This window comes from Nycticebus coucang, chromosome 4 (assembly GCF_027406575.1).
Source record: "Nycticebus coucang isolate mNycCou1 chromosome 4, mNycCou1.pri, whole genome shotgun sequence".
NCBI lineage: Eukaryota > Metazoa > Chordata > Mammalia > Primates > Lorisidae > Nycticebus > Nycticebus coucang.
Genome location: NC_069783.1, coordinates 114,226,468 through 114,254,242, shown reverse-complemented (window position 1 = coordinate 114,254,242; position 27,775 = coordinate 114,226,468). Strand labels below are relative to the sequence as shown.

At 42.2% G+C, this 27,775-nt stretch overlaps 1 protein-coding gene across 4 annotated transcripts; it reads left to right on the top strand.

Moving 5' to 3' along the window:
* On the top strand, positions 1-27,315 carry RNF34 (ring finger protein 34). 4 transcript variants are annotated; one of them, XM_053588717.1, is made up of 7 exons: positions 6-134; positions 3,276-3,339; positions 17,669-17,887; positions 19,810-20,217; positions 22,765-22,890; positions 23,137-23,338; positions 26,370-27,315. In XM_053588717.1, exons 2-7 carry the CDS (start codon positions 3,331-3,333, stop codon positions 26,558-26,560), a joined length of 1,155 nt encoding a protein of 384 aa, XP_053444692.1. In that variant the 5' UTR covers positions 6-134; positions 3,276-3,330; the 3' UTR covers positions 26,561-27,315. The 4 variants fall into 4 exon arrangements, with proteins under 4 accessions (XP_053444695.1, XP_053444692.1, XP_053444693.1 ...); XM_053588718.1 differs by lacking the exon at positions 6-134 and adding an exon at positions 2,762-2,825; XM_053588720.1 differs by lacking the exon at positions 3,276-3,339 and having other exon boundaries at positions 1-134.
* The last annotated feature ends 460 nt before the right edge of the window (positions 27,316-27,775 follow it).

Here is a 27,775-nt window from a genome sequence, read left to right as displayed (position 1 = left end):
GTCCGGTCGCTGGGTCGTCTCGGCAGGCGCCTTAATCGCCGCCCAGAAGGAAGGAGGTCGGTTGTGTGTGGGGCTGCTAAGTTGCTGAGTTCTTCTGCAGAGCGTATCGAGCCGAGACTGTTGCGGCCATGAAGGTGAGGGGCCGGTGGAGCCGGGCAGACCCTCGCCTCCCCTATTCCGCCGAGGCACTCAAAGCGCCTCATTTTTTAGCACTTACCTCGCCGGCATCTCGGAGAGTTCCGCTAAGGGCGGTCGCCCGCCGGGCGTCTGGGGCCCTGACCCGTACAGGGGCGAGAGGCTGCGTTCCGGGACCCTCTCGAGCCCCGACAGCGCCTCCTGTCAGCGAGCCCGAAGAGTGGGGAGAGACCGGGTACCCCTCGCCCTCACTCCTGGTGGGCCCCTCTCAGCGCCGGGCCCTGTGCGCTTCCTTGGGTACCTGAGGCAAAATCGCTAGGTGCTCGCTCGCCTCAGCCCTCGGTGCCTTTGCCTTCGGCGTACGCCCTCCCGCCTCGAGTCCTTGAACTAACCCACATGTCGGGAACATCACGGGACTGAAGAGAAAAGGAGTGGTGCAGGGAGTGGTGAGGACGGGACTAGGCTAACAGGTTAGCAACGCCTCAGGGCAGGGATGCCACCCCGGAGGGATTCTTAGGGGTAACGTTGGGGCCGTGACCTAGAGCGCGAGCCGGCTAGTTGTGTCTCAGCTGCCACTAGGTACGCAGCAAGTAATTTGACAGCTTGAGTTCTCCTAGGTGGGAGTGAGAGCGTGGGAGCATCACTGTTAGAAGTTTAAGGAATGGGGGAAGGGGAGAGGTTCTGACCTACTTTGGGGAGGTGAGTCTCTCAACTTGATCACTGTGAGTTCTAAAGAGCTCTGTGTACAGTAGTCAATTTGATTCAGGTATTGATTCATTTGCCAAGCTCAAACCAAGTGGGATGAGTCATAAGGTGATGATACCCTTTCAGACATAGATGATTTTATTAACCTCAGTGAAGAGGTGTGCTTGGCGTGGATAAGGAAAATAATAGAGTGAGCTGTTAGATTTAACTCTACTTTCACAAAGCATTGAAGATTTATTATGGAAAACTGAAAGAGCGTCAAGCGGCTAGAAATTCATTATCTATGAAATGTTGGCCATTTTCTGTGTTAGCCAAGAAGGAGACATAGTGAACAAAAATAATTGAAAACATAATCCCACCCTTTAGGAAGGGGTTTACCATTCAAAAGAGGAGACATTCACAAGTAACCACATTGCAATGTAGAGGATATAAAGTATAAAAAAAAATGCAAAACCCACAGGATCAAGAAAAGATGCTTCGGCGAAGGAGAGGAAGAAATGTTGTGGAAGAGGTAAATTTTGAACACTGCCTTGAAGTAGGAGGATATTGTTAAGACCTTGGGTTTTTTTTTTTTTTTGAGAAAGAGTTTCACTATGTCACCCTCGGTAGACAGCTGTGGTGTCCCAACTCACAGCAAGCTTAAACTCTTAGGCTCAAGTGATTCTCTTGTCTCAGCCTCCCAAGTAGCTGGGACTACAGGCGCCTGTCACAACGCCCAGCTATTTTTTTGTTGGAGTTGTCATTGTTGATTAGTTGGCCCTGGCCGGGTTTGAACCGCCAACTTCCGTGTATGTGGCTGGTGCCGTAACCACTGTGCTACAGGTGCCGAGCCAGAGCTTGGGTTTTTATTTTTTATTTTTTGAGACAAGGTCTGGCTGTGCTGCCTGGACTAGTGTGCAGTGCTGCAACTTCAAACTTCAGGGCTCAAGTGTTCCTCTTGTCCTGTAGTCTCCCCAAGTAGCTGGGCCTGTACCACCAGCCTGGCTAATTTTTATATTTTTGTGGAGACAGGTTTTTTGCTGGTGTCAAACTCTTTTTTTTTTTTTTGTAGAGACAGAGTCTCACTTTATGGCCCTTGGTAGAGTGCCGTGGCCTCACACAGCTCACAGCAACCTCCAACTCCTGGGCTTAAGCGATTCTCTTGCCTCAGCCTCCCCAGTAGCCGGGACTACAGGCGCCCGCCACAACGCCCGGCTATTTCTTGGTTGCAGTTTGGCCGGGGTGGGGCCTGAACCCGCCACCCTCAGCATATGGGGCTGGCACCTTAACGACTGAGCCACAAGTGCCGCCCAGTGTGTCCAACTCTTGAATGCAAGCACTCCTCCCACCTCAGCCTCCCAAAGTGCTAGGATTACAAGCCGTCAACCACTGCACCCAGCCAGATTCTGCTAAATGAAATTTTAGAAACGAAAGTTTGTTGGCAATTGAAAATATAGAAAAGATACATATTTTCTGAAGCAAAATGACCTGAATAGACATCAGTATGTGCAATAAGAGTTATGATGCTTTTATTTTTGTTTTTGTGAAACTGGATTCACAAAATTAAGGATTTGGGCTATTGTTTACTATTTAAGTTCATATTGATTTATGTTGAAATTGTTTAGTTGTAGATTTCTGGGCAGGGTCAGTGATTTCTGATGTGTATGTGAGTGTTCATGTAAGGAAGTACTTGTTTTTTTTTTTTTTTTGTAGAGACAGAGTCTCACTTTATGTCCCTTGGTAGAGTGCCGTGGCGTCACATGGCTCACAGCAAGCTCCAACTCCTGGGCGTAAGGGATTCTCTTGCCTCAGCCTCCCGAGTAGCTGGGACTACAGGCGCCCGCCACAACGCCCAGCTATTTTTTTGATTGCAGTTCAGCCGGGGCCGGGTTTGAACCCGCCACCCTCAGTATATGGGGCCGGTGCCTTACCAACTGAGCCACAGGCGCCGCCCGGAAGTACTTGTTTTTGTAGAATTAAAAGTACTTTCAAAGCTAAGCAATTAGGTAAGTACATTTTCATGCAAACCCAGGAGTCCCTGATTTTATTGTATGTGTAAAATGGCTATTTTCTCTCTTTAATATCTTTGTTTTTACTTAGAAACTGATAGGTTTTTACCTCTTAGGCCGAAGTAACTCTTTAACTTTAGACCAGTGGTTCTCTACCTTCCTAATGCCACCATGTATTTTCATGGTTACAAAGGGGTCGCAACCCACAGGTTGAAAACCGCTGCCTTAGACTAACATCTGATTAACTTTCCAGAAGGGATTAAAAAAAAAAAAATCCAAATTGGTGTCATGTGAATTTGATTTAATCCTTCTTTCTGTTTTTCCATATTTATATTGATCTCACCCTTAATTGTGCTAATTATATTTATTATAAGCTCAGAATGAGATATCAAGGAGAAAGTAATTTACTAAATTTAATTTCCTTTTCTTTCTTTTTTTCTTCGAAAGGTGGGGGAGTGGTACTAAGGATCAAGTATACTGTTAAAAAAAGAAAAACCCAAACATGAGGAAGGTAACATTTATGATCTGACATTTATGTTATGTAGGACATATTATTGTGAAAACTATCAATTTAGCCAATATTTTGTCTAAAAATACTATATTTTAAAGGTCAGCATCTATTTTGCAGCCTATTTAATGTCCAAATGGTATGAGAGACAGAATTTGGGATGTAGTATCTCTTCCTTTGTGGTATATGGTTGGATATTTGGTTATTAATAGAGTTGTCAGTATATTGTATTTTGGTTTAAGTCGCAATTTCAATAAGAAATCCTTTCACATTTTAAGGAGTATATTTCTGTAAATAGGATAAAGATTTTTTTTCTTTTGACACAGAGTCTTACTTTGTTGCCCTTGGTAGAGTGCTGTAATGTCATAGCTCACAGCAACCTCAAACTCAAGTCTTGCCTCAGCCTTCCTAGTAACTGGGACTACAGGTATCTGCCACAATGCCCGGCTATTTTTTTGTTGTTTGTTTGTTTGTTTAGCAGGCCCAGGCTGGAGTCAGCCCACCAGTGCTAGTGCAAATGGCTGGCGCCCTAACCACTTGACCTATGGGTGCCTAGCCATGATAAAGATATTGTTGATTATCTCAACTGTTACTTTTGTGTTATATAACCTTTAAGTTATATAGTAAATTTTAACCCAATTGCAATTTAAACTATAAAATGTATTCTTTTATATCACTGGTGCTAAGAGTTGAAACATTTTTCCTGTCATCTAACACCAGGATATTGAGTTTTAGTAAATTAATGGTTGCCTGGAGTTTAAAACAAAATCTAAAGTGGGCTAGTTCTCTGAGGAAGCTTTTATTGGTGGAAGAACTTGAAGGTTCTTGTAGCTTCTTTCAGCATCTGAGAACTTTAATAGTCCTTAAAATAACCATGTAAGGGCGGCGCCTGTGGCTCAGTGAGTAGGGCGCCGGCCCCATATGCCGAGGGTGGCGGGTTCGGACCCAGCCCCGGCCAAACTGCAACAAAAAAATAGCCGGGCGTTGTGGCGCACGCCTGTAGTCCCAGCTGCTCAGGAGGCTGAGGCAAGAGAATCGCGTAAGCCCAAGAGTTAGAGGTTGCTGTGAGCCATGTGACGCCACGGCACTCTACCCGAGGGCGGTACAGTGAGACTCTGTCTCTACAAAAAAAAAAAAAAAAACCATGTAAAATATTACATTTAATTTAGAGATGTGTCAAGCAAGGTATACTCTTAGGAGGTGGAGGTGGCATTATTACTGTTGTTTAATCAAAATCGAATGGCTTAGATAATTTAGTTTTTTGTCATTTTCATACCCATCAGTTTTCTTTTCTCTTCCTATGTATGTCTCTGTGTCTATGACTGTCATTTAATTTTCATGGAAACCACCATAGCTTTTCTTTTCTTTCTTTCTTCTTTTTTCTTTTTTTTGCCTTAGTTCAAAATTTTATTTTAGCAGATCCTTAAGAGATTTAAATAATATGGAGCACTGTTTACATCTTTATTATAATCTTCTAAAAAATGTTACCCTTGCACTTTTACTATGTTAAAACATAAAGCCAAGATAACCTACGTATCCATGCACCGTTCCCACCCACAATTCCTTTTTCTAAGGTGAAATCATATGGTTTATTTTCAGGTTGCATATTCTTCCCACTCAAAAGTTAAGTATTAGAATGCTCTGTCCAGTCATAAATGCCAAGGATATCTCATTTGCCTGACTGTCTGAATGAGCTGCCCCAAACCTTCAAAATAGAATCTTCATCTAAATAGTACCTAAGTCCCACTTTCAAGCTTCCCATCCAATCTATGTAGAACAAGTATATCCACAAGATACTCTAAATACTTTTAAGCTTCTGTCACCTACTCTCAATCTTTGAAGAAGGTACCCTTCCACTTTCTAGGTTTATTCCAGCCTCCACCTAAGGCCATGTTTGTTTGTTTTGTTTTGTTTTTTTGGCGACAGAGTCTCACCATGTTGCTCTCAGTAGAGTGCTCTGGCGTCACAGCTCACAGCAACCTCAAACTCTTGGGCTAAAGCGATTCTCTTGTCTCAGCCTCCCAAGTAGCTGGGACTACAGGCACCGGCCCAGCTATTTTTTTGTTGTAATTGTTATTGTTGTTTGGCAGGCCCTGGCTGGTCCATCAGCTCCGGTGTATGTGGCTGGTGCCATAGCCGCTGAGCTACAGGTGCCAAGCTCTAAGACCTTGTATTAAGATACTCATATTAAACCCTGATTTTCATTCATAGCCCCCATATAGGAAGAAACCCACTTACCTTCTAAATCTCTGTACTTGTTCTGTAATTGTCATTATATATACCTGTATCTCTGACTTCCTTGTACTCTGAAAGTGCTAGATAACCTCCATTTTACTTTACTTATTTTGATAAAGCATCTCACCATATCACCCTTGGTAGAATACCATGGTGTTGTAGCTCACAGCAACCTCAAACTTTTGGGCTCAAGTGATTCTCTTGCTTTAGCCTCCCAAGTAGTTGGGACTACAGGTGCCTGCCATAATGCCTGGCTATTTTTTAGAGGCAGGGTCTCATTCTGGTTCAGGCTGGTCTCGAACCTGTGAGCTCAGGCAATCCACCTGCCTCGGCCTCCCACAGTGCTAATATTACAGGCATGAGCCACCTTGCCTGGCCTGATAACCTCCATTTTAAACATATGCCAACTCAAATTAAGGCAGTGAGTTTTTTAACCCCTCTGCCTTAAAATATAAGAGCACAAATCTACTTTTATTTACTTTTCATCAGTTTAAATCCTTGAGGGTACAGCTTCACGTGGATTCTGTGTCCAATGGCCTTAGTGGGAGGGTTGCTTTGGAATTTGGCATGAACCATGCCATGTTTCCATGGTCCTGAGTTATCTTTCCCCAGATTACCTGGTTTTGTTCAGTTTGCCACCAGGAGTCACTGTGTTGTTCTTTGCTTTGTATACATAAGCACATCTCTTGCCCAAATAGAATTCAGTTTTATCTTGGGCATAAACATTTTATTTAATTTTAAATTTTTTTTTTTTTTGTAGAGACAGAGTCTCACTGTACCGCCCTCGGGTAGAGTACTGTGGCATCACACGGCTCACAGCAACCTCTAACTCTTGGGCTTACGCGATTCTCTTGCCTCAGCCTCCCGAGCAGCTGGGACTACAGGCGCCCGCCACAACGCCCTGCTGTTTTTCTGTTGTGGTTTGGCCAGGGCTGGGTCCGAACCCACCACCCTCGGCATATGGGGCCGGTGCCCTACTCACTGAGCCACAGGCACCGCCCTTAATTTAATTTTTTATGAGACAGAGTCTTACTTTGTCGCCCTCAGTAGAGTGCCTGATATTATAGGTCACAGCAACCTTAAACTCTTGGGCTCAAGTGATTCTCTTGCCTCAGCCTCTCAAATAGCTTGGACTACAGGCGCTCACCAGAATGCCCAGCTATTTTTAGAGACAGGGTTCTCGCTCTTGCTCAGGCTAGTCTCAAAACTGTGCCTGGCCTAACACTTTGAATTTTAAGAAGAGCTTGTGTGCTCTCTTTGGTTCCGGAGACCTTGCTTTTAGCCAGCAAAAATGGCCTTGGACCACACAGCCTTCCAGACATATTTGCCTTTTAGAAGTCCTGTTCCCAGCAGACCTCCACAGGCCCCAAGATGGTGGAAAGAGCCACCTTACCTTTTCTTATCCTTAATTCTAATCTGGTCGGTTAATGTTACATTTGATGGAATCATTAATAGGGATCACATCCTTATATAGTTTGGTAAAAGGCAAAAGATTTCTCTGAAGAGAAACCAGAGTATATCTGATGAGGTTTGGAATAAGATTCACAATTTGTAGCAAACTTCTAAATTCCTTAAAATCGCACATTTTAAAGTATTTTCTCCTCATAGGGATTCTAAAAGTGTATTAGATCATATACATAAAGACAGCTGAACATTGAGGCCATTTGAAAACTGGCTGTCTGCCAGAAAAAGAGTTGAGCTACTGCTCTTGCAAAGGAACATTTCCTTTTGCTTTTTTTTTTTTTTGCAGTTTTTGGCCGGGGCTGGGTTTGAACCCGCCACCTCCAGCATATGGGGCTGGCGCCCTACTCCTTTGAGCCACAGGTGCCACCCTCCTTTTGCTTTTGTTAAATGAAAAAAATGGTGCAGAATGGGCTTATATTATTTGAATCTGACTAAAGAACCTGAGAGAGTGCTTATGACATTGTTGGTCTATTGTTGTGGAAACTTGTGCTGTCCTGTCAGTCCTGCTGTCTTACAAATGGTTGGATTTGTGGATAACTTCCCCTACTCCCTTTGTTCCTACCGAGGGGAAGGAATATCTAATTTATTCCCCTGGAGGCAACAGTATGGGAGGAACGCTGTCAGCCTTCCTGGTAGGAACTTTGTTAGTGAGTTTCAGTGAAGGGAACTAAACAAGCTTGGCTCAGTACTTTCTGGGACCTTCTCAGGTCTCTTCTTATAGAGAGATTGCCTTTCTGGTCTCCACTGAACTAGGTGGTAAGCTCTTGGTCAGCTGTGCTAGTTACTAGGTAGCACATTATTAAGACTGACTATAGAGCTAAAGTCATAGTCTCCAGTTGATATTAGTTTTTTTTTTTTTTTGAGACAGTGTCTCACCGTGTTGCTCTGGTAGAGAGTGCCATGGCGACATAGCTCATAGCAACCTCAAACTCTTGGGCTCAAGCGATTCTCTTGCCTCAGCCTCCCAAGTAGCTGGGACTACAGGTACCTGTCACAGTGCTTGGTTATTTTTAGACACCGGGTCTGGATCTAGCTCAGGCTGGTCACCAACTCTTGAGCTCAGGCAGTCGCTCGCCTGGGCCTCCCAGAGTGCTAGGATTACAGGCTTGAGCCACTGCGCTCTGCCAGTATTAGTTCTTTTTTTTTTTTTTTTTTTTCTGGTTTTTGGCCAGGGCTAGGTTTGAACCCACCACCTCCGGCATATGGGACAGGCACCCTACTCCTTGAGCCACAGGCACCACCCGGTATTAGTTCTTAATTAGCTCCAAATTGGGAGTGAGCAAAAGGTAATGTTGTTCCCCTCCCTAAAATCTTGGTGTACTGGCTTAAAAAAAAAAAAAAGACCAGAATTATCTATGATGTCAGAATGACATGAGGAGATCTAGTTGTGGGGCAGTCTAAGTAGGTTTTACAATTTAGTTTCTTGCTATGGGCCATGTAAGTTTTTTATATGGTACCTGGTCCTTAACTGATCTGGGCAGACCATGATTCCATGGCTGCTCTATCAGGAGGAATTTTGGCTTAAGAGGGTGGGTAGGGCCTAGTGCCGTGGCTACGCCTGTAATCCCTGCACTTGGTAGGCCAAGGCAGGTTGATTGCCTGAGCTTACAGGTTTGAGACCAGCTTGAACCAGAGTGAGACCTGGTCTTTAAAAACAGCCGGGCGTTGTGGCTGGTGCCTGTAGTTCCAGCTACTTGGGAGGCTGATGCAAGAGAATCTCTTAAGCTCAGGAGTTTGAGGTTGCTGCGAGCTATGACACTACGGCACTCTACCAAGGGTGACAAAGTGACTCTGTCTCAAAAGAAAAGAGACACCATCTCTAAAAATAGTTGGGCATTGTGGCATATGCCTGTAGTCCCACTTACTTGGGAGGCTGAGGCAAGAGAATCGCTTGAGCCCAAGAGTTTGAGGTTGCTGTGAGCTACTACACCATGGCACTCTACCTCTACCAAGGGCAACAAAATTAGACTGTCTCAAAAAAAGAAAAAAAAAGTCATTTTTAGTAGTCATTGATGGCTAGAAAATAAACTGCAAAAATACTGCTAAATGCTCTGAGCTTGGAGTTTTGTTACAGGCTAGTGGCCTCATTCTGTTATTCTGTTATTTTTAACTACATTCATAGTCAAGAGAGGAAATTTAGCTCTCCTTACAGATTTCTGGGTTTTGTTTTTTTTTAGTATGTCGCTTTCAGTAGAGTGCGCTGGTGTCACAGCTCACAGCAACCTTAAACTCTTGGACTTAAGCGATTCTCTTGCCTCAGCCTCCCAAGTAGCTGGGACTACAGGCGCCTGCCACAATGCCTGGCTATTTTTTGTTGTTGTTGTCATTGTTTAGCTGGCCCGGGCTGGGTTCGAACCCATCAGCCAGGGTGTATGTGGCCGGTACCCTAACCACTGAGCTATGGGTGCCAAGCCACGGGTTTTGTTTGTTTTCTGAAACAGTGTCTCTCTGTCACCAGGCTGGAGTGGTATAGTGGCCTCATCGTAGCTCACTACCACCTCAAACTCCTGGGTTTAAGCCATCATCTGCCTCGGCCTCCTGAGTAGCTGGGACTTTAGGCATGTGTCACCATGTCCAGCTAATTTTTCTATTTTTTTTTGTAGTGATGGGGTTTTGCTCTTGCTCAGGCTGGTCTTGATTCCTGGTCTCAAGCGATCGTCTTGCCTCCATCTCCCAAAGTTCTAGCAGCTAGGATTATGGCCATGAACTGCTTTGCCTGCCCAGATTATTTTTCTTTCTAACCTCTTAGATTCATGTGTTTTATTTCATGACATTCTGCTGTCAACTATGGTCCCAAATAGGTCATTTAAGCCCAGATCATGGCTTTACTTTTCTGAGATCCAGTCTTTGGCTTCACTCATAGAATAGTATTAGGTTTTTTTTTGTTTTTTTTTTTTTTTAAATGAACAAAAGATGGATGGTACCCGTTTTATAAGGAATACACCTGTTTGGAATTGAGGCAGAGAAATTTACTGTAAATTCAGATGTTAAAAAGCTGTGCCTAGTATGCTGTTTTTCTAGGAATTAGCTTTGCTCAGAAAATCTAGGAGAAAATAGAGTAGTTTAGAGAATATGCTTCAGTCTTACTATCAAAATAGAAACAAGGGCTGGGCACAGTGGGTCATACCTGTAATCCTAGCCCTCTGAGAGGGGTAGGTGGGAAGACAGCTAGAGCTCAGGAGTTTGAGACCAGGCTGAGCAAGAGCGAGACCCCATCCCTACTAAAAAATAGAGAAATTAGCCAGGCGTGGCTGAGCCTAGGTGTTTGAGGTTGCTGTGAGCTGGGCTGAAGCCATAGCACTGTAGTCCGGGCAGTATTTTGAAACTCTGTCTCAAAAAAGAAAGTACAGTGAGTAAATAAAAGAGAAAGGAACACAGGCTAATTTAACTGGAGGAAGAGCTTACAGGATAGAAAAGACAGATATGGTAAGGGAAAGAAAACAAACTTAGAACTCCAAAGTTTTTTAAAGGAGGATGTAAATGAGGAAAACTTTTTAGTTATTACCCTACCAGGTATGGTAACTGGGTTCTAAGGAAATGTAACAGGGTCATAGAGTCAAGAGCTTAGAGAATAAATAGGCATATATCCTCCTCACTCTGGTCTTTCTACTTGAAGAGACCAGATTCAATAAATTTGGAAAAAAAGGTCTCTTAAATAGTTCCCCAATTGCTTTTATAGGTTCTGTCAAGTAATAACAGAAAATGTGGACAGATTTGACAGGGGAAAGATCAGTATATTAGGATTTATTAGGTGAAATCTGGGTACAGTGGCTCACGCCTATAATCTCAGCATTTTGAGGCTGAGGTGGGAGGAATACTTGAGGCCAGGAGTTCATGACCCACTTGGCCAATAGCAAGACCCTATCTGTACAAAAAATTTAAAAAATTAGCTGGGTGTGGTAGTGTATACCTATACTCCCAGCTACTGGGAGGTGGAGGCAAGAGTATTGCTTGAGCCCAGAAATTTGAAGCTACTGTGACCTGTGATGACATCACCATATGTTAGTGCAGGCAACTGTCTCAAAAAAAAATTATTAGGTGAGTGTCAAAGTGACAATTGTAGTGGAGATGCTTTTGCTCTGTGGACGTGTAGAAGCTTATGACATTGAGATTTTATGAGAAAGCCCAGGAATATGAAATGTACTAAATGGGAGCCAGGTAGATGGAGTTCAAGCCTGGGAGGATTTATTTTCTGAGTGGATTCTTCAACTTGGAGGTAAAGGACAAGAATAATTTGAACAATGGCTGCTATTGACAGACCCAAAAATCCCTGACTTTCTCCCTCTGTTGGAGACATCATACAAGAAAATATGTAGAGGAATAAGTGAGGAAATAAAAGTTTAGACCAGAATTCAAAGAGCAATAAAATGAAGGAAAGCACCAAATCCAGCAAAAGTTTTAGGCCAGTATGTGGTCAAAAGGAACGAAACTAAGTATCAGATTGAATTGTTTAAAACTCAGCTGACTCTTTCTGAAAGGATTGGGTGAAACTGTAGACGGAAATAAAACACTAGAAGTACACATATCCCACTAATGCTGAAAAATAGATAGCTCTTGGGGAACACACAGCTGAGGTGTTAATCTCAGAACTCCAGAGGCACAGACAGACTTCCAAAGTAACGACAGCCCCTTTAGTTTGGGAATCTGTGGAGGGTGATATACCAGCTGAAACAACATAGGCATGAAGAGATCTTTTCCCTTAGACTGAGCAGGTCTTGACCTTACTTTAGGTGTACATCAGAATCACCTGGGGTAGGTATGTACCTGTAGTGCCACCTACTTGGGAGGCTGAGCTGCAAGGATTGCTTGAGTCCAGGAGTTAGAGACTTGCACCAAGCTATGATTGCACCTGTGAATAGCCACTACACTCCCACTTGTCAATATATTGGGATCCTGTTTTTAAAAAACAATCATCAAAAAAAAAAAAAAAATCAATGAAAAAAAAAAAAACAGAATCTCCTAGGCCAGTGGTTCTCAACCTTCTTAATGCAGCAATGTATTTTCATTGTTACAAAGGCGTTGCGACCCACAAGTTGAGAACCCCTGACATAGGGAGTTCTAAAAAAAATTCTGGTGCCCAAGCTGTATCCCAGACCAGAAGAATCAGAATCTGTGAGCTTGGGATCCAGGCATTAGTATTTTTTTGACTTCCCTGGTGAGTCTAACATGCAGGCAGTTATCGTAAGGGTATTTTCACGGGCCCTGGCAATTCCTTAGCAAGAGGAAGTAACTGAAGCCACTAGGTACAGGACTAAAAATACCTGCTTCAAAGAAGGTGAGGGGTGGAGTTTGAATCATTAAAGAAGTTACCTACATTTTAGCACTTGGGTGCCAGAAAACATAGGGCTTCAAGGAGAAGTGGACATCGATTTTTACAAATAAGCTAGATGAGAAAGAAGGGTACCTCAAATAAACTAATTACCTGGGCTTCCTCTATTTAAGATTTCTTTCTTTTTTATTTTTGAGACAGAGTCTCACTAGGTTGCCCTTGGTAGAGTGCTGTGGCCGTCACAGCTCACAACAACCTCCAACTCTTGGGCTTAAGCAATTCTCTTGCCTCAGTCTCCCAAGTAGTTGGGACTATAGGCGCCTGCCACAACGCCCGGCTATTTTTTGTTGCAGTTGTCTTTGTTGTTTAGTAGGCCTGGGCTGGGTTCAAACTCGGCTCCCTCAGTGTATGTGGCTGGCGATGTAACCACTGTGCTAGGCCACTGAGCCTATTTTAAATTACTGAACTTTCAAGAAGTTGTAATGTTGGGAATGCTACTCTCAGAGATGATAACCAGGCATAAGTGGATTTGTCCTTTAACATAATGCTAAGAATATTCTCTCATTGGAAAATTTTATTCAGATTTTAAGTTTACAGATCCTAAGAGGCTACAACCTAAAAATTTCAATGTTTCTTTATTCCTTCTGCTGTGGTATTTGGCTGACAGTAGTAATATGGGTCTAAGTTGTTCCAAATACTGGGTTATAGCAACATTTGCTTGGTATTCTTTGGGGGTTGGCTTAGGCTTTTTTGTTTTTTAATTTTTATTTTATAATGAGGTGGCCAAAAGAGGATAGAAGTCTTATGTCATTTTCCTCCTGAGGATTGAAGACACATGAGGAATGGGATGAATTGTCCCTTCCAATATTACTATCTATGCAGAGATTCCACCTGTTTTCCTAAAATAAATCCCAGTATTCCTTTCACCAGAGCTATTTTCCTCCATAGAATTTTAATGCTCATATTAATTTACATGAAAAATTATATCCTTCCTTAATTTATTGTACAACTTTCTGGTAGTAAGGGCCAAACCTGTGGCTGTGCTGCTTTTTAAGATTTATTTATTTTTAATTTTTTTTGAGACAGAGTCTCACTCTGTTGCCCTTGCCCTTGGTAGAGTGCTATGACGTCACAGCTCACAGCAACCTCAGACTCTTGGGCTTAAGTGATTCTCTTGCCTCATCCTCCCAAGTAGCTAGGACTACAGGCACCCACCACAATGCCTGGCGACTTTTTTGTTGCGGTTGTCCTTGTTTAGCTGGTCCAGGCTGGGTTCGAACCCACCAGCCTCAGTGCATGCGGCCGGCATCACAATCACTGTGCTATGGGCACTGAGCCTGTGCTACTTTTTTTTTTAATTTTTAAATTTTTTTTATTTTTAATTTCAGTGTGCTTGTTCATTCTTCTTTGTTTGAAGTACTCCTTTTTTGTTGATTTTCTTCTTTCTCCTGCGGCGCTGGCTGTTTTTGATGTTGTTAGTAGAGATGGGGTCTTACTCTGGCTCACTGCTGCTCATATGGGTTTTGAACCTCTGAACTCAGGCAATCCACCCGCTTTGGCCTCCCACAGCGCTGGGACTACAGGCGTGAGCCACCACGCCCGGCTGAGCCTGTGCTACTTTTAAAAGAGAGTATCACTTGAGATTTTTGGCCTGCTAGGTCAGAATCTTTTTTTTTTTTTTTTTGGTGAGATGGAGTCTCACTCTGTCGCTATGGGTAGAGTACTGTGGCATCATAGCTCATAACAACCTCAAACTCCTGGGCTCAAGTGATCTTCTTTGCCTCAGCCTCCTGAGTAGCTGGGACTACAGGTGCCTGCTACAATGCCTTGCTAATTTTTCTATTTTTAGTAGAGACGGGGTCTTTCTCTTCCTTAGTCTCAAACTCCTTAGCTCAAGCCACCCACCCACCTTGATCTCCTGAGATTACACATGTGAGCCACTGGGCCTGACGGAAAATCAATCTCTCTTTTTAAAAATATTACTATTATTTTTATTTTTTGTAAAGATGGGGTCTTGCTCTTTTGCCCAAGCAAGACTGCAGTGGTGCTGATCATAGCTCACTATAACTTCCAACTCCTGGGCTCTATCGATCCTTTGCCTCAGCCTCCAGAGTAGCTGAGACAACAGGTGCACCACCATGCCCTGATAATTTTTTTAACTTTTTGTAGAGATAAGGGTCTTATTTTATTGCACAAGTTGGTCTCAAATTCCTGGTCTCAAGCAGTCCTCCCACCTAGACCTCCCAACGTGCTGGGATTATAGGTGTGAACTGCTGCACTGGCCCCAGAATTTCTTTCACCTTAATTTTTCTTTACCAAGAAAACACAATTTGAACTTTCTAAGTAGCATGTAAAATTAATGTTGACTGTGAAGAGGTAATAAAAAGAAACCTTTCACACATTTGGCAGTCATATGATGGTGGAGCTTGGTGCTATAGAAGTTTCTACTCAGGAACTTTTAAACTCCTGGAATGAAGGAAAAGTTATCCTGGCGGTACCTTCTGTAGTTGAGGTAGTCCCTGATTCCCCAAAAAGTTACGTGCAAATTGAATTCAAAATATTTTTAGTTGTTTTAAGAGAGTTTACTTGAAAGAACTGCAGATGGCTCCTTCACTGAAAAGAACAATCACTTTAACTATTAGGGGGCCAGTGCCTGTGGCTCAAGGAGTAGGGCGCTGGCCCCATATATCGGAGGTGGTGGGTTCAAACCTGCCCCGGCCAAAAACCGCAAAATAAATAAATAAATAAATAAATAAATTAATTAACTATTAGGAAATCTGGATTTTCATGCTTTTATGATTAAGCAAATCATGACTTTAGACTCCAAGGCATTTAATGATTTAAAGGTATGAACTATGAGGTTGGGCGTGGTGGCTCACTCCTGTAATCCTAGCACTCTGGGAGACTGAGGTGGGTGGATTGCTTGAGCTCAGCAGTTCGAGACCGGCCTGAACAAGAGTAAGACCGCATCTCTAAAAATAGCCAGGCATTGTGGTGGGCGCCTGCAGTCCCAACTACTCGGAAGGCTAAGGCAAGAGAATCACTTGAGCCCAAGAGTTTGAGGTTGCTGTGAGTTATGACGTTATAGTACTCTACCAAGGGCAACATAATGAGACTCTTAAGTCTCCAAAAAATAAAAACAAAATAAATAAATAAATCTATGAACTTTTAATTTTACCTTTTAAAGGGATCATGATTTCTTGAATTGTACAATATGAAGCTAATACTTATATCTGTGATCTCGATACTTAAGACTGTGGGTTTTTTATTGCTTTACCTTCTCCTTTCCCTATAATGTACATACTACTTCTGGGTAGCAGCAAGAGCTTGTCAGACAAACAGTAAACGTTTCATAGAGTCGGATAATATAATAAATGGAACTGTGTTATATACTGCCATTTTAAATAAATAACTCAGCTATCGGGCGGCACCTGTGGCTCAGTTGGTAAGGTACCGGCCCCATATACTGAGGGTGGCGGGTTCAAACCTGGGCCCAGCTGAACTGCAACAAAAATATAGCTGGGTGTTGTGGCGGGCGCCTGTAGTCCCAGCTACTCAAGAGGCTGAGGCAAGAGGATCGCTTGGGCCCAGGAGTTGGAGGTTGCTGTGAGCTGTGTGATGCCACGGTACTCTACTGAAGGCCATAAGTGAGACTCTGTCTCTACAAAAAAAAAAATAACTCAGCTATCTAGATTTCCATTACTTATCCCATTATCTGTATTCTAGAATATGCTTAAAAATTAAGACAGGAGGCATACTTTAAGCATGGAAAAATATCTTTGGCCCTCACTGAAAATTTGTTCTTTTATATATATTTCTAACAAGTGTGGTTATCAGAATTCTGAAACGGTAATAAAAAAGGAGACAGGTTACTACAGGTAGGTATAGTGAGAGCTGTAGTGACTCATACAGAGGAAAGACAGGGAAAAACATCCATAAAAAAGCAATACATTAAATCTGGGCCATTTAGTGGAGTAGGAAATAACCCTTATACCCTGGAAGGTGTCATCCTGGTTGTCAGGACATTGAAAATTATGTTTAGTATTTTAGTCTGAAAAGGTAGATTAGATCCTGTTTAAGAAGTACTTTTTTAAATATCAAATTTAATATAGTCTTTATAAAGAATTTGGAAAGCAGGGCGGCGCCTGTGGCTCAGTCGGTAAGGCGCCGGCCCCATATACCGAGGGTGGCAGGTTCAAACCCGGCCCCGGCCAAACTGCAACCAAAAAATAGCCGGGCGTTGTGGCGGGCGCCTGTAGTCCCAGCTACTCGGGAGGCTGAGGCAAGAGAATTGCTTAAGCCCAGGAGTTGGAGGTTGCTGTGAGCTGTGTGAGGCCACGGCACTCTACCGAGGGCCATAAAGTGAGACTCTTGTCTCTACAAAAAAAAAAAAAAAAAGAATTTGGAAAGCAGAGAAAAATTTAAAGAAGGAAATAAAATTATACATGATACATTAAAATCTAGAGTGTTTTAGTTGGTGTTTTAATGTTTTCCCATTTATATTTTAAAAATCAATTATATATGCCATAGTATATTATACCCAACTGCAAAGAGAACAGACATTTAATGAAATTAAGTAATTCGAATTTATGTATTTTCTGCTAAATAGTAGCTGAAAAAAATCTGCCTCATCCTATAGAACTCTGTATTGTCAGTTGAAAAGTGAACAGTTTTTTAGTATGAACACATCCCAGGTACAGCACAGGATATAACTTTAGTCTTTTTTGTTCCTGTGCACTTGCACATGTAGCTATGTGTTTGGGTGGGAATGGTTTTTTTTTTTTTTTTTTCTTTTGAGACAGGGTCTCATTTTGTCACCCTCGGTAGAGTGCTGTGGCATCACAGCTCACAGCAACCTCAAACTCTTGGGTTTAAGCGATTCTCTTGCCTCAGCCTCCCCAGTAGCTGGGACCACAGGCGCCCACCACAACGCCCGGCTATTTTTTTGTTGTTGTTGCAGTTTGGCCGGGGCTGGGTTTGAACCCACCACCCTTGGTATATGGGGCTGGCGCCCTACTCACTGAGCCACAGGTGCCACCCGGGAATGGTTTTTTTTCTTTTTATAATATTTAGGTCATGTTGTGTCTTTTCCTTTTATCTAAGAAGATACTGTATCGCTTCTTGACCTTCTGGCTAAAATCAAGTGAAGAAGATAGCATTAGTATCTCCAATAGCAGATATTCTTTGGAAATACCAGAAAATTATTTATTTCCAAATAGCTTAAAATTTTGGTGCACAAAGGAATACAATAATCTCCAAGTTATTTAGGGCAAACTTACCTCTCCAGAATAGCATTCTCTGAGGATCCCAGGGAGCTCAGATTACACTGTAGTTTTAAACTGTGGCACTTGTGTTCCTTTTTAGGCCGGTGCCACATCTATGTGGGCTTCGTGCTGTGGGCTGCTGAATGAAGTCATGGGAACCGGAGCTGTCAGGGGCCAGCAGTCAGGATTTGCAGGAGCTGCTGGTCCATTCAGATTTACACCAAACCCTGATTTTTCAACCTTCCCACCAGCAGCTACAGAAGGGTCTAATATAGTTTGCAAAGCCTGTGGACTTTCATTTTCAGTTTTTAGAAAGAAGGTGAGTTGGACGAAATGCTACATAATAAAACACAGGGATTAGAATTCTTGATTGCAAGTTATTTTGAATAGTTAAATGAATCTTCATGTCTTACGAAAACATCAAAAGTTTCATCCCATTAACCATTTTCCATTTAGAAAAAACTTAATTGATGGGATTATATTACTCCTATGTTTTCTGATTAGACATTCCTATTTTTCATGTTGTTCAGGCATCCTTTCTTTTGAACTCTGACTTATTTGTACTACTTCATTTTTCATAATGCTTTTTCTTTTTTTTTTGTAGAGACAGAGTCTCACTGTACCGCCCTCAGGTAGAGTGCCAGTGGCGTCACACGGCTCACAGCAACCTCTAACTCTTGGGCTTACGCGATTCTCTTGCCTCAGCCTCCCGAGCAGCTGGGACTACAGGCGCCTGCCACAACACCCAGCTATTTTTTTTATTGTTGTTGCAGTTTGGCCGGGGCTGGGTTTGAACCCACCACCCTCGGCATATGAGGCCGGTGCCCTACTCACTGAGCCACAGGCGCCGCCCCATAATGCTTTTTCTTGAAACCTTACGTCTGAAATTTCATTTGGAAATAATTTACTGTAACTATGATCTTGTTTCTAAAAATTCTTCCTTAACTATATTTTTCTCAAATGAAGAAATGAATGTAAAAAGATAACTATTGTTTAGAGATTCAGCATAAAAAACTTAGGCTCGGGGTGGTGCCTGTGGTTCAGTGGGTAGGGTGCTGGCTCCATATACCGAGGGTGTTGGGTTCAAACCCGGCCCTGGATAGCTAAAACAGCAGTGACAACTGCAACAAAACAGCTGGGCATTGTGGCGGGTGTCTGCTAGCTACTCAGGAGGCTGAGGCAAGAGAATTGTCTAAGCCCAAGAGTTGGAGGTTGCTGTGAGCTGTGATGCTACCGCATTCTACTAAAGGCGACAAAGTGAGACTCTGTCTCAAACAAAACAAAACTTAGGCTAAAAGTTATTTCCATTAGGATAGAAAGTTGTTCTGAGAACCATCATATTGTTAGGCCTCCTTGCATTCTTTGATCAATTCAGTCTTTTGAAGTATTTTAGGGAAAAAATGTTAGCTTGTGGAAACAATGCACCAAGCAGGAATAACTCATCTTAGTGTCCTCTTTAAACTTCTCCAGTGGAATGGCTTTGATTGTGATTAAGGCTGTACTGTATCAGTGGGTCCTGTTTTCTTGGATTGACCTTGAGAGGTCAATTCCTTTTCTCTTCCCTTCTGTTAATGATTTTTTTCTTTTCTTTAAATGTGGAAAATAGTGAATGTTAGGAAAAGAGTTTGTGTTAACACTTTCTGCTTCATGTGGTTTGAGTAAGCTCTGCTCTGCTAATTACATGTTTGTACCAAGGGGTGGAAAAGTTTTAATTCATAAACATAAAAAAGAGTATGTTTTTCTTCTTTTTTTTTTTTATAGAGACAGAGTCTCACTTTACGGCCCTCAGTAGAGTGCCGTGGCCTCACACAGCTCACAGCAACCTCCAACTCCTGGGCTTAAGCGATTCTCTTGCCTCAGCCTCCCGAGCAGCTGGGACTACAGGCGCCCGCCACAACGCCCGGCTATTTTTTGGTTGCAGTTCGGCCGGGGCCGGGTTTGAACCCGCCACCCTCGGCATATGGGGCCGGCCCCCTACGGACTGAGCCACAGGCACCGCCCAAGAGTATGTTTTTCTTAAAGTGCTATATTCGAACTTCTGTAAATCTAAACTGCTTTGGCAATGACTATTTTGATTTTCATAGCTTTTGGAACACTAAAATGCCTGTGAAAATAGTCTGGTGCTAAGGGAGACTTCATAGGAACTAAAATTAAATTTTAATAGAAGGCAAAAAGAAAACTAGTGTTTACATAATCGCTTATATTTTGCTATCATTAAATGCTGCTTTTCTGTTTCTTCAGCATGTTTGTTGTGACTGCAAGAAAGATTTTTGCTCCGTTTGTTCAGTCTTACAAGAGAATCTCCGTAGATGTTCCACTTGTCACTTACTACAAGAGACAGCCTTTCAGCGGCCTCAGTTAATGCGACTGAAGGTGAAAGATCTACGGCAGTATCTCATTCTTCGAAACATACCCATAGATACTTGTCGAGAGAAAGAAGACTTGGTAGATCTTGTACTGTGCCATCATGGACTAGGCTCTGAGGACAACATGGACACAAGTAGTCTGAATTCTCCAAGGTCCCAGACTTCTAGCCTGTTTACACGTTCATATTTTTCAAACTATACAGCCCCCTCTGCTACTATGTCTTCATTTCAGGGAGAGCTTATGGATGAGGACCGGACCTCCAGATCTGGAGTGCTTGCACAGGTATGAGGGAGTAATTATACCCAGGGTTTGGCACACTTACTCTTGGCCATATATGGTGGGGCCGTTTGTACTTGATGACTTCAAGTAAATTAGAAGTCACATGCCAGATGGTCTGTGCCCCGCTGAACTCTGTATTCTTGACTGCTTGGTGCTAAGTGTCTCTTGCTGAGGCGTCCAAAAATAGCTTTTGATCTCTTGGCCTTAGTAATTTGTTTTTCTGTCTTATGTAGTTAAACACTAAAGTAGCATATACTTGTTTGCAGGATTATTTATACAACAGGTGTCAGTGGTTGTGCAACAATCAGAGTGTAAGTTATCTTAATGCTTAGTTGCCTGACTACTACAGTAAAATTGTTCTAACTTCCATCTATTAGTGGAAAAAATGTAATTATTTACTAATTGTACTTAGAATATTGTTCCAATGATGTCCTTGGGTATCCTGGTTGAATAACATGCTAGGATTTGTAATTAATACTCACTTGTATATGAGTGATTCTAAAATGCTGAAAGAGTTGTTTTGAAGAGCTTTCTTTACATTTAATTTTCTTCCCTGAAGAAAGGAATTATTAAAAGCAGAGGGAAGCTGAGCATGATAGTGCGAACCTGTAGTCCTATTTGGGAGTCTGAGGCACGAGGATTGCTTGATCTTAGGAGTTTGAGGCAGTAAGATGTACTGTGATCATTTGTGTAAATAGCCACTGGACTCCAGCCTGGGCAACATAGCAAGACCCTGTCTAAATAAATAAACAGATAAATATAGGCAAATAAGTAAATTTGGTCAAGTTGCCTTCCAAACAGGTATGTGCTACATAACAAGATTCAGTTAATGACAAACCACACATACAGTGGTGGTCCCATAAGATTATAACAGTATGTTTTGCTGTACCTTTTCTGAGTTTAGAGACGTTCAGATTCACATTTATCACTGTTTTAGTTGTCTACAATATTCAGTAAACATGCTGTATAGGTTTGTAGCCTTGGAGCAATAATCTATACCTAAAGCCTAGGTGTGTAGTATATAGTAGGGTATATCATCTAGATTTGTGTACATTCTCATGTCAGCACAACTAAATGGCCTAATGACACATTTCTCAGTATCTCTTTTATCAAGTAACATATGACTGTAGTCTTAAATTAGGTAAGTCTGAGCCAGGAATTTTATTATTTTCCCAGAAGAGAACTGGCCTTATGGTGATGCAAACCTAAGACACATCTTACTATTATTATACCACTTTGGGGTATATGACACCATTCGGGAGGTGTGGGTTGTTGAACACTACAACATGGTGTCTGAATCAATTAGTGGGGTGGAATATTTGAAATTGGGAACTGACCTAGACTATTATAAAGCTATGGCCAAAATACAGTCAGAAGAAGTGAAAGAAGGTACATAATTCAAATTGAAGTTTGTTTTTCCTAAAGAAGAGTACCTCTGTTGAAGAACTTTTTAAAATTAAAACTAGCATAAGCCATCAGCAAAGATGTCTATTATTATTTTTATATTTTATTTATATATTTATTTTTTTGAGACAGAGTATAACTTTGTCTTCTTGGGTAGAGTGCAATGGTGTTACAGCTTACAGCAACTTCAAACTGTTGGGCTCAAGCGATTCTCTTGCTCAGCCTCCCAAGTAGCTGGGACTTTAGGTGCCTGCCACAGGCCCGGCTGTTTTTAGAGATAAGGTCTCGCTCTGGCTCAGGCTGGTCTTTTTTTTTTTTTTTCAGGCTGGTCTTGAACCTGTGAGCTCAGGCAGTCCACCCGCCTGGGCCTCCCAGCGTGCTAGGATTATGGGGGTGAAACATTGCACTCAATCCCCCCCCACCCCACCCAGTAAAGATGTCTAGAAGGCTGCCTTTAGAATTAGAATGTCTAAACTTAATGTAGTGGGATTGAGATCTTTTAATTCAGAAGCCCCTGACACTTGGGCTGATCCTAGTTCAAAGCTTTAGCTTTTTTCTGTCCATATCTTAGAGGCTCCAGTTATACCTTTGATAATGACACAGTGCTATCCTTCATGGCTTTGGCATTCTATTATGTGACCTTCCACAGGGTTAATATTCTGGTTAGATTTTACAGATTTATACGTATACAGGAATTTGTGTTTCAAGATAACTTTATGGAAGGTTAGGTTCTCTTGGTAATCTTTTAGTGGCCAATTCTTTGGGAGGAGCAGCAGCATTAAGGATCCAAAGACAGTGTGGAGTATGCCATGCTTTTGGGTCATTTGGATGGGAGGATCTATGGCAGGGGTTCTCAACCTTCCTAATGCCTCCTAGTGCCACAACCCTTTAATACAGTTCCTCATGTTGTGGTGACCGCCAATCATAAAATTATTTTTGTTTCTACTTCTTAACTGTAATTTTGCTACTGTTATGAATCATAATGTAAATATTTGATATGCAGGATGTATTTTCATTGATATGAAGGGGTCGTGACCCACAGGTTGAAAACTGCTGATCTATGGAAAGGTTTTCTCCAGTGATAAACATGGGTTGACACTGTTAGGAAAATGATTCCTGACCTAATCACATACATTGTGTATATAGGTGCAGAGTGAAATAGCTTCAGCAAACACAGATGATGATGATGATGACGACGATGACGACGATGATGATGACGACGACGATGATGACAATGATGATGACGATGATGAAGAAAATGTGGAGGATCAGGTGAGACTTCCAGTAGAATTTGGTTCTTCTGACATGGCCATCTAGCAGGAAGGGAAGATGCCCCCATATGAACTTTCTTTAGATTAGCACAGGATGTTTCTTCTGGTTTGAATGTAGGGCAGTATTTTAAAACACTTAAAGGACTGCTGAGAAGTCTAGGAAGAATCTTCAGGACCAGTGATGAGTATAGGGCGAGGGTAGGCTAGACTTGTGGGACCAGAGGTAATGGATGCTCTGTGATTTCAGACCCCTGGGCTTTCTAAGAAGAGAGTGAGAGCTTCCCTGTCTGACTTGTCAAGCCTTGAAGATGTGGAAGGGATGAGTGTCCGTCAATTGAAGGAAATCCTGGCTCGGAATTTTGTCAACTATTCTGGCTGCTGTGAAAAATGGGAGCTGGTAGAGAAAGTAAACCGGTTATACAAAGAGAATGAAGAAAACCAAAAGTCATGTAGGTTTATTGTTTGATTTCTTCCCTATAGTATCATTCCTTAGGCTTTTAAAAACTGGGTTGCTTCTGTCACGATTTAGTCAGATGTATTTTTGAGAAAGCTGTCTACCTTTTCATTGAGCATAAATTAGTTTAGTTATATGTGTGTATAGATCTGTCAAGTATTAAGTTTATTATATGATGTTGGCTCTGAGATCACCATTGCCAAGTATGTAAGATAATAATTGTTCAGTCTGGTTTTCTTACCATCATCAACTGTTTGTTAGAACCTAATGAAATTACTGATCTCTATAAAAATGCTTATTTTTCTCATTATCTCCCCTCTGGCAGGTCAGTACTTTGTTATCTCAACTATAGTTTTTTTTTTTATTGTTGGGGATTCATTGAGGGTACAATAAGCCAGGTTACATTGATTGCAATTGTTAGGTAAAGTCCCTCTTTCAACTATAGTTTTAAACAGTGTGTGTGTGTGTGGGGGGGATCCCTTATAGCCCAAGACATTAAATAGTTCTTAGTATCAAGTATTCATAGATTTCTGTGAAAGTCACAAAAAGCTGACGTTAAGAATTTCTGAACTATTGGGAGGTGCCTGTGGCTCAAAGGAGTAGGGCACTGGCCCCATATACCAGAGGTGGCAGGTTCAAACCCGGCCCCAGCCAAAAACTGCAAAAAAAAAAAAAAAAAGAATTTCTGAACTATTTATTTATTTACTTTTATTAAATCATAGCTGTGTACAATAATGCAATCATGAGGTACAATGTGCTGGTTTCATATACAGTCTGAAATATTTTCACCGAACTGGTTAACATAGCCTTCATGGCATTTTCTTAATTATTGTGTTCAAACCCTTATACTCTGAACTATTTATTGATAAGCTGTGGCATAAAAATTCTCCATCAGCTGGTAACAGGGCCGAGCATTTATGAAAAGGAAAAATAATTCAGTGGTGGTGTTTAGACTGAGAAATTTTATGTTCTTATCTAGACTTAAAGAGTCTTCTCATTATTGACTTTTATCATCTTGAGTTTCTTTAAAAGCTAGTTATAATACAGCATTTGCTGATGAACAAACAGGATTATACCCAGAATATGCAGGATGAATTTGGCACACCTGTTTCTAAGATGATGCCATAATAATAGATACACGGTTCTTTAGCCTTAGAGCCTTCAGAGTTTAGGGTGCTGGCTGGGAAATAGTATCCTGCCCTTGAGGGGTGAGTCACTTTACTTTGTAAATGTAAATAACTATGTGTAGTGCCTGATGGTAATGCATGGCCACTCCCACCCTCTCTAGGTGTTTTTGGTTAGGAAGCCATGACACACATGATTTCTAGTCTCTTTTCTCAGTTAACTCACTGCTTAGAGTAACACTGGTTTAATCTCTGGCTTGGGTGGAATACACAATTGTTTTGAGCACAGCTAGAATCTTGGCTTTATAGGCTTCCAGCCACTTTACCTTAATAGCCCTGACAGAAGCTGCCTGGCTCCTCTACTGTCTTTAAGTTGTAAAGAGTTAGAATAAGAACCTTCCACACAGGAGAGGATCCAAGGCCCTCTTCTCCATCAGTTCATCTTACATCTCCTTCACAAATCCCCTCTCCAGGTCCAGATTAGTTGTCACAGTCCATCAAGTAAGATCCCAGATAATAAGAATCTCCCAACATGGCAGGCTGTGAAACACTTATTTATCTTGTCCAGATGACTGGCCCTTTTAATTCCTGTTTAGATCCTGATGCCCGTTGATTCCATGACCTGTAAAAAAGGAAGCCTCAACTTCCATAGCTCTGTAGCCAAATCTCAGGATGAGGTTTTTTTTTCTTTTGAGACAGTTTCACTTTGTTGGCCTCCGTAGAGTGCCATAGCATCATAGCTCACAGCAACTTCCAACTCTTGGGCTCAAGCGATTCTCTTGCTTCAGCTTCCCAAGTAGCTGGGATTACAGGCGCTCGCCACAACGCCCAGCTATTTTTAGAGGTGGGGCCTCACTGTTGCTCAGGCTGGCCACCAACCTGTGAGTTCTGGCAATCCACTTGCCTTGGCCTCCCAGAATACTGGGATTACAGGTGTGAGCCACCACCACACCTGGCCTGATAACTTTTAAAAATCATCCATGGCGGGGGTGCATGGTGGCTCACACCTGTAATCCCAGCACTCTGGGAGGCCAAGGCAAGAGGATCACTTCAGCTCAGGAGTTTGAGACAAGCCTGAGCAAGAGTGAGACCCCAATGTAGCTATGTGTGGTAATCAGGCACCTGTAGTCCCAGCTACTTGGAAGGCTGAGGCAAGAGGATCACTTGAGCTCCCAGGAATTGCTGTGAGCTATCACGATGCCACAGCACTCTATCCAAGGGGAACAGAGTGAGACTCTGTCTTGGAAAAAAAAAACAAAACCCAAACCATAACTTATTCATTGCCTTTGTTCAGAGCCTAGATTTTCTGAAAACCTACATCTGGGACATACAGATAGGATGACCCATCATCCCTTTTGAGTTGAACTCTAATAGGGCTAGAAGCACAGATAACTTGAGATGCTTCTAAGGCTGAGGGGGAGGAGGTACTTCACTACTTGATGTATGATTATTCCCAACTTTCCTCGGAGTGTGGAACTAAAGTTCTTCCTGTTCAGAGTCCAGAGACTGTGACTTTCCCATGGTCGGGGCAGCCAAGCTGAAATTCCAGTAGTGTCCTGACCCAAAGCCTATGTGTACAAAGTCAACCTAGGGCTTATTTTCGTTTTTCTAATTACAGAAGTAATAAATCCTTAAATATACCTTAAATTACACAAAGATATATAACAAGTGAGTAGGTTAACATTTCCTGGGCACCTCAAGCCCTTTATTCTTTACAAAAACTGGAGGTATTACGCATATCATTGCTGCCATTTCTAGTGGTAAGAACCAAGTGTAGAGGAGTTGGGATTATTTCTGCTACAGCACTGGGGTGCACTGTACTTGTAGTGGTCACAGCAGATTGGCTGCTCAGTTTTAGCTGAGCATCTATGCCTGAGGCTCTAGCTCTTCATTGCCTTTCAGATGGTGAGAGGCTGCAGCTGCAGGACGAGGACGACGACAGCCTGTGTCGCATCTGCATGGATGCCGTCATCGACTGTGTCTTGCTTGAATGTGGGCACATGGTTACCTGCACCAAGTGTGGCAAGCGCATGAGTGAGTGTCCCATCTGCCGGCAGTATGTGGTACGAGCTGTGCACGTGTTCAAGTCCTGAAACCAAGGTTCTCCCAACAGGACACTTGCCCCCAAACTTGATCCCAAACATTTCAATGCACAGAAGGGACTGGAAACACAGTTCAAAGGCTGAAGCTATTTTTAAAATTATTTTCACTACTAATGTGACAGAAAGGTATATCCTAAGTTACAGAAACATTAGTCCGTGCTATGAGCTTGTCTGCCTGTGGCCACAGGAGCCTCCTAGCCAGGCTTCCTCTTAAGACCTATGAACATTAATTGTTGAAATCAGATTGTGCCATGTGTGGGCATCAGTTCCTACTATCTTTGGAGGACACTTATCCTGTAATTTCCCCTTCATCCTGTTTTTAAACTACTCAGATGTTTGAAACTTTTGTTCTCTTTAAATGAAATCACTGTCCATAATAAGTGGCTGATGTGGAACATGCTGAGAATTGGCCCCTCCAAATGTTCACTTTATTAGTCTTGTATATTTTAAAACCTAATATTTGATGAATGTAAGTTCCCACATTGTTGCTATTTCTGCATTTAAACCTAAATGGAACAACCAATACTCTGTAGTCAACTGCCAGGGCCTTAGACTAAACATGTCCATTTTTTTTCAGGTACAGCTTTTTATAGCAAGGGCTGCATCTAGCTTCTTTTTTTAGAAGTCTGTGTGCTAAAATTCCTAATGAGTAATGAGTTTACAATGTTTTGTATAGTGAAGGTGTGTATCTTCAGTGCTACCTGCTAGCTGATTTCAACTCTAGGAATAAAATTAGATTTTAAAAGTTTTTGTTTGTATTGTCTTGGTCATGTATATAGCATGAATAGTTATTTGTGCTAGGTGCTGTTATCTCTCCCATGCCTCAAAGCAGCATTCTAAAATAGGTACTGTCTTGCTCGGGGAACCTGACCTTTCAGAAGTTAAAGCACTTGTAGAATATCTGATGATTAAAAAGTGGGAAATTGAACCAGCTCTACTGATAGCTTTCTCTAAATCCCTTGCAGTTTTTGGCTGGGGCTGGGTTTGAACCGCCACCTCTGGCATATGGGGCCGGCGCCCTACTCCTTTGAGCCATAGGCGCTGGCCCAAGGTATGTTTTTAAAAAATGTTTCATTTGGGCAGCGCCTGTGGCTCAAAGGAGTAGGGCGCCGGCCCCATATGCTGGAGGTGGCAGGTTCAAACCTAGCCCCGGCCAAAAACTGCAAAAAAAAAAAGTTTCATTAGCTTTTCATTTGTTCTTCTGAC

Coding starts and splice junctions, on each gene's coding strand:
- RNF34 (XM_053588717.1), top strand. Junction 17,888..19,809: donor TTTCAGTTTTTAGAAAGAAG/GTGAGTTGGACG, acceptor CTGTTTCTTCAG/CATGTTTGTTGTGACTGCAA. Junction 23,339..26,369: donor TGAAGAAAACCAAAAGTCAT/GTAGGTTTATTG, acceptor ATTGCCTTTCAG/ATGGTGAGAGGCTGCAGCTG.